This window comes from Amblyomma americanum, chromosome 1 (assembly GCF_052857255.1).
Source record: "Amblyomma americanum isolate KBUSLIRL-KWMA chromosome 1, ASM5285725v1, whole genome shotgun sequence".
Lineage (NCBI taxonomy): Eukaryota > Metazoa > Arthropoda > Arachnida > Ixodida > Ixodidae > Amblyomma > Amblyomma americanum.
The window spans coordinates 214,786,416-214,795,059 of record NC_135497.1 but is presented as its reverse complement, the minus strand read 5'-3'; the positions used below and the strand labels follow the sequence as shown (position 1 = coordinate 214,795,059).

Here is an 8,644-nt window from a genome sequence, read left to right as displayed (position 1 = left end):
ATATTTTGACTAAATGCTGTTAACGGCAAACTACACCATTGGACAACGAGCAAAAGCGGTGAATTTTTGTCTAACGTGTAATTTCCTGCTACTTCTTCCTTCTACTGCTACGCGCTATTTCTTCATCTTTCGTATAGCTCGCGCTCTGCGCCCCCTCGTTCACGTGGCACGGGGCGCTGATCAGCTGACTAGCCAGTCTCTCGGACCGTTGCGAGGTGGCAGTTGTACTTCTATCGCCCCTGTTCCTGTGCCAGCTCCACAGCGTCACCAGGAGCGCAGAGCTATGGACCCGCAGGCCGCCGCCTCGACCACAGCCGGCAGTCCTCCTTCTCTGGACGGGACTGAGGCGAAGCGCAGGGTGTCCGACGAGGGGTTGAACGCTGCCCCTGAAGAGGTAAGCCTCGTCTTTCTACCGGCTAGCTGCCGGCATTTCTCGCGGATGCGACGGTCCCTGATAGCCGCGCAGTGTTTTATGGTTCTGGCAGCGAATGAGACTCGTCATATTTGTCGGCATTCTCGTAGCCGTGCGACAACAAAGCTAAGACTTAAGTTTCTTCAGACCAGTGAATGCCGCTTGCAGTGTTGCGAATTTCACAGCCCGACACTGCGAATTAGTCGGGTCTAGCCGCAGACGGCTTGCGCAAACGATTTCTGTCCGGGCGGTGAAATTCACAGCATGTGAAACGGGCTTTATGGGTTACGCTGTGTTTCCGGGCCATGTCACGTATGGTCAGGCTATTTACCAGGTCAACATATTTTCGTACCACTTGCATAAAGACCTAAATGAAAGAATTAAATGCGCGTGACAGCGCACTTTATCTCTTAATTCCTATGCTGTTGCCATAGATGCGTAATCTACACCTGCTTTGAACAGCGTCTTTGGGCCAGCGGGAACTTTGGGATGCACCAACGTAGGACACGTATAAACACGGAACAGCGCTAGTGAGATTTACCAGGCTGTGCAGAACGAGCTTTCGGGCAGAAAGCACAACTCTTAGAAATCCTTTATAAGCGCCGTTTACATGAACCCGACAGGGCCTGGTTAAGTCGAGCTATCGAGTGGAAAACCGGTTACTGGGTTCATGTAAACGCGCGCCGAGTCGGGTCGGGTCCAGTCAACTCTGTCGCAAGGGGTACACTAACTTGACTAAACTCGACCCTGTCCCGTTGTGCTTGTAAACGTTTTCGAGTCGAAGAGCCGGATTAGCGGGAAGAGAGAGCATAAATGCGAACCTGTTTTTCGCTTGCGCCGTCGCACCTCCGAGACAGCGGTGGCGTGCCACAGTCTTGGAGGCTGCCACTGCTCGCTCGCATTGCGCTGCTCGACGCTTGGTGTCGCTGCAGTTGAACCGGTCCCGACTCGCTAAAATCGAGTTGATGTAAACACGCAGTCGTCGAGCTGGGCTGAGTTAGACTGACCTTGCTCAGCCCGACCCCCGACTCGACCCGACGCTATCGGTTTCATGTACACAGGGCTATGAGTGTTCCTGCTTTTGTAACTTTCAGACCGTCGTCAGTTTTCTTTCTTTTGTGGAGTGGGGAAAATCGGGAAATTGGAAGCATTTCTTTGCCTGGAGTGCAGTTGACTGTTTTTTACTGCGTTAGCAGAATAAGCGGCGTTTACATGAACTCGAGTCGAGTCCGTCTTTCGGACAGAAAATCGGTTAGCGGGTTCATGCAAAAGCCGTGTAGCCGGGCCTGGGAGTCGAAGGGTGGGGTCCAGCCAGCCCGCCAGCAAGGGGTTGGTTGACTCGCAGACGCCCTGCGCAAATTACACTTAATCCCTTTCCACCCCTGGAGAAAGCGTGCTGTGGCTGTTGACTACCAGTAGCGGCGTTTACATGAACCCGACAGGGCGGGACTAAGTTGAGTAGTCGGATGGAACACTGGTTACTGAGTTCACGTAAAAGCCTCCGAGTGGGGCCGGGTTGTGTCCATTCAACTCCGCCGCAAGGGGTAGGTTGATTCTTCCCAACCCGCCCGGATAGGCGCTTGTAAACGCTGTCGAGTCAGAGTCGGGTGAAAGGATAAATAGGAACCTCTTATTTGCTTGCACCGTCGCACCTCCTAGACAGTGGCGGCGCATCGCGGTCTTGGAGGCTGCCATTACATGCTCGGATTGCGCTGCTCGACGCTGGGCGTCATTACAGTTGTGCCGGTCTTGACTTGCTGAGATCGAATCCATGTGAGCACGTAGTCGTCGAGTTAGGGTGACCTTGCTCAACGCAACCCCCTGGATCGACACGCCGCTGTCGGTTCATGTGTACAGGGCTAGTGTTGAGTTTTGTCTTGCCAAAAACCCGCTTTCTGTAAGTCTTTCTGCCCCCTTTCCTCCTATAAAATATTAGAGTGGTAGCTCTTTTCAGCTCATTCCTCAGTTTCACGCCGTTTCACGCCATCGTCGTCTCGTCAGCGTCAGCGGTGGCGTCAGCGTCCTCCTGGAAGAACAAATGCAGAGAGGGAGAGAGGATGGGAGGCGACCCGGTGGCCTAGTGACTTGGGCGTCCATATCAGCTGCTGGAGATGGTTGTTTCAAAACCCACCGAAACCGACCATCGAAACCCACTGCAGAGTATCACTTACCTCCGGGTAAAAGTCCAGATTCACCTCTGGCTGTCTGACTTCACCAGATAAAAAAAACGTCGGTGAAAAATTCGCGGCTGTGGCACCACAGGTAACGCTCAAACATTCGAATTACCCCCTTGTGACCGTCCCGTGAATTTTATTTTTATCACCAAGAATGATTTCTCCGTAAATTGTTTGATTTGTTTTAAATTATCATTTTCCTTTTCCAGCGATACAGCGGTGGTGAGGGAAGAGACCACTTGACCTATGGTCTCACTGTTCACTGTCTGTCTCTCTCTCTCTCTGCGTGCGTGCACCCGGAAGGTTCCTCCGGAGCATTCTCCACTGGGTTAGGTGGTTCAGCACCTTCCGGTAGCTGCTGGGTGGGTGAGGACCCACCAGTAAAAATGTATCTCCCACATATGAGTTTGCACCCACCACCCGCCTAGCCTCCAGAAGTCCCCACCCACCAGAAGCCCAGGCGCAAAAAAACGACGGCGAAATCAAATGGGAAGGCGATCGATGTAAAAGCGAAATGTACAGCCAATACTCCTAAGGTAGGTTTGTCGCATCACATCGTATGATCACCTGTCCGTTTTACTCTCTCTTCTCTCTCTCATTTCCTTTCTGCATCACATCTTTCATTTCAACTATAAGCCAAGCTTACCCGAGCTAAGCAAGCACCCCATGCTTAAATCATCAATCTTTCGCTGACACGCGCGAGTGCCAGTCACGGACCCGGTCACGCGAGGACTTGTTTTTTAAAAATAAGTTAAAGTTGTTCGCTGTTCACTGTCATCAGATAGGTTTTGCATGGCGGAGAAGTTCTAGCGTGCACGTATACCAGTTCAACGGGCACGTCCTGCGCACACGCAGGGGCAAGGGCGGGCCAGGTGAGGCCACTGCGCATGCGGAGTCAGCGTCCGGCAATCCGGCACCTCTACGCTAGTACATCTCCGCTACGCTAAATATCTCAATGGTGGTTGTCGCCGTCGTATAGCAGAAACTGACATCCATACCTCATGCGGTCTACGATAGCCTGCTGTACGTGGGCGGCCGCTGCACCACTATACTATGCCCGTCCCCTAAATGTGCCTCTCAGGTCTCAGGCACATGAAACTGAGGCAGACCTGGATGGCATGGTCATGCAGGAATGCTTCTTCATCATAGCCTAGGAAGTGAACCCAGCAATGTTTAATTGCCATAGGGCTAGGCTAAAATGAAAAGGGGGAGAAGGCCGTTCAGCGATAGCGCCGCTTCTTCCGCCCAGTGGTCCGGGAAAACCAGAACGCTTTGAGTTGGTTTTGACGAATGCGCTGCTGAGTTGAAGTACTAACTTAATTTAAAAATAAAAGTTAGTCATGAGAGACGCCAAGTATTGCCTCTCCACAGCTTATGGAAGGCTTACTTTCTGATAGGAATTGTGCGTGGTTAAATGAGGTGATTTCTGGCCAAAGTTGGTTGAGTCTGCCGCGCCGGCACAAACAAACAAGGGCCGCTTGTTGGACTCTCTAGCTTGTTTTAATGCGTGCTGGTCGTATGTGTGGTTGAAGTCCACGAGGGACGCCGTAGTAAAGTGCTCCGAATTAATTTAGACCACCTGGGGTTCTCTAACGTGCGCTGGCATCGTACAGCACACCGTTATTTTTTTATTTCGCCTCCATTAGCATGCAATCACCTCGGCTTGAGAGCAGCAGCCGAATGCCAAAGCCAATGAGCCACCGCGGCGGATGTTTCAATGCGTAAATCACGAGGAATTGTCAAAAAACGCTTCGCGCACTTACGGATTGACGCTAGTAGCATTTAAAAGAGGAATGTGGAGAAACCAAGCCTTGACACTTAAACATTCGCAAAGGCCGGGGTTTGCAATGCTTCTGAAGCTTATATATGTCAGCGCTTAAGCTTTATATCATGCGCGTATGGGGCTAAATGGCATGGAACTCTGTCGACGAGAAACCTGTGACGCAGTGATGACGCGTAGTCTGTACAGTACTTGGCCTACAGTCCATTCCTCATCTCGGCAGAAGTTTGGTCTTGTGGGAATCGATGGGACTGAACAGCTATCTTCCTTGCAAAGAGTATAGGTTGGCGTGAGAGCCAAAGCGAGCCCGTTATGCGCGCTCTGACCGACCGGCCCTCTTTCTTCTCCGTGCAGCTTCGCCACGCTTCAGACCAGCCACTGCGGCTGGAGGACATCCGGGAAGGCGGCACTGTTCACAAGTGCCGTGAATGTATGAAGGTATTCCAGCTCCCAAGTAGGCTTATGGCCCACGGTATCTTCAAGCACAGGAAAAAAGCCTCCCTACTCAAGCATCCGGCATGCCCCGTTTGCGATAAGAAGTGTAAGAGCAGGGCTATCATGGCCTTACACCTTGGCACGCACATTGGAGAGCGGCAGTGCAAGAAGTGCGGCGCTCAATTTGCCAGTGCCAGGTCTGCCGTCGTCCACCGGCGTTTCCACCTCACCGGAGGTAACTTCCAGTGCGACATCTGCGGGAAGTTGTTTCCTCGGAAGTGTCAGCGCAACGAGCACTGCTTCTGGGAGCACGGCCAAGTTCATCAGCCTGCTACTTCAGACTATTCGTTCAGCGAATAGCCCAGCACTGCCTGCGAAGGTTAGGCACAGCGCTACATCGCCTGCGAAGCCTATGACTTAGAGCCGTTGTTGCGCGATGTACATTAAACGACTGTGCCTCTTTCGAGTCCGAGGTCTCCATTATAAGATTCTGTCACCACCATGGCCCAGCGTGCCGCCGTACGAAGATGAACACCCGAATGGATTCTGGTAAAGGGTGAAAGCGATCTTTGCTGACTTGTGGGGTAAATTAGCTATCCCAAATGGTTTTTTTTCTTCGCGAGCCGTTATCGACAGCACTAGGCATTACATCTGGATGTATAAACAAACGCAGCATGCCTACACTGCGCCAAGCGATGCGCTGCCTTCGAAACAAACTGGCGCATGTGAATGTTTGAAATCGTGCGAGTCGCTTGTGATTAGAAACATTCTTGTTGGTGCCCGGACAGTAGTTATTTGCTTTTTCAGCCTTTTCGCCAGATGGAATTGCCAGGCGGAGCGTTGCATCGGCTTCCTTCTCCACTCCTAGTGTGCAACAAGTAACAGTGCGTCCACGGCGGACGACTACGTTGACTGATTAAATGAAACCAAGAGAGCGGGAGGTAGAGAAACTAATCCTCTACAGTTCTCAACTTCCAGGCATATGCAGCATACTCGATTGCAATGAGTTCAAGTAGGACGACGTGACGCACAACGCGAAACAGCTTTTTCACATGACGAACTTTGTGATGTGCTTTTTCCCTGAGGTGCATTTTACTCCGGAGAACGTGGAAATTACTCAGAACTTAAGTCGTACAGTTACTTTGAATAAGGCAAATGCGATCTCTCTGTTCTCTGGAACTTGGTCGAACGCGCAGCGAATTTAAATGCTCTATTCTGCTTGGTGAAACAGACATTTGTGGCATGAGCCGAGGTCTCTCCACCGGTAATGTCCAGAAAAATGCTCCCTTTTTGCTCTCTTGGCTTTGGAATAGCTGCAGATGCGTATACATAGACGTTTTCCTCAAACCTCATAATAAACTGACACATATCCAACCAAAAACTCCTTTAAAACACTACCTTTCGAAGCCAGCTCGGTTCCTTCTTCAGGGGTGACTGGGGGCAGAAGCTAGTCTTTAAAGGTGCACTAATAGGGATTCTGAGGTCGTCTTTTTACCGCGCGAGCTCTACCTACACGCTCCAAGCATTCTTAAAAACTTGGAATTATTGTCCTGTGGCGCCGATTTCCCTATTAAATTGAATTAAACGTGCCGGCTCCCTTTTTTTTTTTTTTGAACTCGCCTCCTAAAGTAGGAGTCAACCAACGCGTGGAGTGCCTTCCGGTATAGTAAACTATACTTTCCACCAGTCGCCGCCTGGCAGCTTGCCGCTCTGCCATCGGCGGAGTGATACGTAAAGCAAAGAGTCCACGCGTATTTTTATTTCCGTGGGCCTAATTTGCATCTATGTTGTCTGCGACTGAAAATATTTATTCACGGAAACCTAAAAAAAAACAAAATAAAAGCGAAAGCGAAGCCGCCACGCGACTGGGTGAAAGGGTCCCCATGCATTGGTTCACTCCTCCTATTTTCGGATGCCTGTCCAATATAAAGCTGGAGCAGGGACGTTCAATTCGATGTAAATTAGGAAAATCGACTGCAAATGACAATAATTCGAAGCTTCTAAGAATGCTCAAAGCGCGTAGATCGAGCTTGGTAAAAAGACGAGCTCAGAGTCCTCTTTATGCATGGAGGGGAGCAGGACGTCAAAAGAAGGAAAAGCGGTGATGCGAAAGGTGCGGGGAGGGGGTGGGGGGTTGGATGGGTTAAGGCTGTGAGTCACGTTGTCGAACTATGCGGAGGCGGTCAATGGCGACTCTTCTTTGAAAACTAAACATTTTGACAGATTTGCCTGCCTGGTTGGGTTTGACGACTTATAATAAACTTCACATCTCCAACCAAAAACTTTTTCGAAGCCCAACATTTAGAAGCCGGCTCGGCTCCTTCCTCAGGGGTGACTGGTGGCAGTAGCTAGCGTCTTTGAGCTGCAGAACGAAGTCCCTCTTTTTGTGCGGTTGATGTTGTTCGGGGTCGTTTGAATGTGCCAGGATTCGTGTAAGAGCCATTTTTGGTAATTTGTTTCAGTTCCGACCATGCTGGTTTCCTCAAAGTTTATTCGGGGGTCTCAGTCTTCGGAATGTTCGGCTACAGGATTGCGCTCCCTTGCGAAGTTCCGGACGTTGTTTTTATATTGCCTAATTCTTTTTTAGATTTTTTGTTTCGCCGATGTAGCTTGCGGCGTAGTCGGCGCAAAGAATTTTGTAGATAATGCCTTCTCTCCGTGGTGTACCTTTGGTTACAAGTTGGTAAAGCGTAACAGTATTGGTAGAACTTGCGCGCAACCTGTAGACCCCCTTTTTGGAGGATTCGGGCGATGGTTTCGCTGGCATCTCGGACATAAGGCAGAGTGACTAATTTTGGTGGTGCCGTTGGTTGTTCTGCGCTGATTTCTCGGTGCATGTTGTGTTCTTGGAGGCGAATGGTTTTTCGAATAATGTTTTTTGGGTAACCGCTCATGGCGACTTTTTTTAATATCGTGTTGTTCTTTTCTTCTGTCGAGTTCGGTGCTGCAGTGCGTCTCAACTCTTCTTAACAATGTCTTCACCACTGATGCTTTATAGACTGTCGGGTGGTTCGAAGCGAAGTGGAGATATCGGCCTGAGTGAGTTGATTTGTGGAGTTGAAAGCCGCCGTGTTTTCGAGATACGATGGCGTCCAAAAGCGGGAGGCAGTTTTCTTTTCCACCTCTAGCTTGAATTGAATATCGGAGTTTAAATGAGATAGGAAATTTTAGATTTCAGATCTCTCGATTGCGGAGCAGTCGTCGACATACCTGAGGAAAATAATTGGTTGTGGGTGGAATAAGTTGAGGGCTCGTTCTTCTATGTGTTCTATGGTCAGATTGGCCATGACGACAGAGATGTCCCATTGTCCCATTGGCGTTCCTTTCCCTTGTCTGTAGACTTCTCCTTTCGACGAGAAATATGTGTTTGATAGGCACAGTTCCAGGAGGCAGCACACATCATCTACACTCAGCAGGGCTCGTGCGCTAAGTGTGTCGTCGCGTTGTAGGGCGTCTCGGGTAGCGGTCACCGCAAGCTTTACGGGGATGTTTGTGAAGAGGGACACCACGGCAAAGGGGACAAGGCATTCGTCGGCCTCGAGGGTGGCTTGGGAGACCAGTTCGATGAAGTGCCTGGAATAATGAATATGGGTCGCTGTTTTTCCTGTGACTAGAGATATGAGCTTGTGGAGGTATCCCGAACACGAGCGAAGGGGGGAACACCGAAAGTCCACAATCGGGCGCGTAGGGATCCCAGCTTTGTGGACGTTGGTCATCAAACCCACCCACACAGGCAAATCTGTCAACATGTTTAGTTTTCAGTCCTCAAACCTCGAACGAAATTCACGTTCACTCTGCTGGGCTACACATTCTGCTTCTTATTTTAAAATCTGAATTCAGGTG

At 50.2% G+C, this 8,644-nt stretch overlaps 1 protein-coding gene across 1 annotated transcript; it reads left to right on the top strand.

Annotated features, from left to right (window-relative positions):
* Nucleotides 1–207: 207 nt before the first annotated feature.
* On the top strand, nt 208–5,188 carry LOC144095051 (zinc finger protein 711-like). Its single transcript, XM_077628861.1, has 2 exons — nt 208–394; nt 4,721–5,188. Exons 1-2 carry the CDS (start codon nt 284–286, stop codon nt 5,159–5,161), a joined length of 552 nt encoding a protein of 183 aa, XP_077484987.1. The 5' UTR covers nt 208–283; the 3' UTR covers nt 5,162–5,188.
* Nucleotides 5,189–8,644: the final 3,456 nt, after the last annotated feature.

What these genes read in the sequence shown, in the direction of transcription:
- LOC144095051 (XM_077628861.1), top strand. Translation starts at nt 284, where the DNA reads ATGGACCCGCAGGCCGCCGCCTCGACCACAGCCGGCAGTCCTCCTTCT. An exon ending in TGAACGCTGCCCCTGAAGAG is followed by an intron (nt 395 to 4,720) that starts GTAAGCCTCGTC and finishes TTCTCCGTGCAG; the next exon opens with CTTCGCCACGCTTCAGACCA.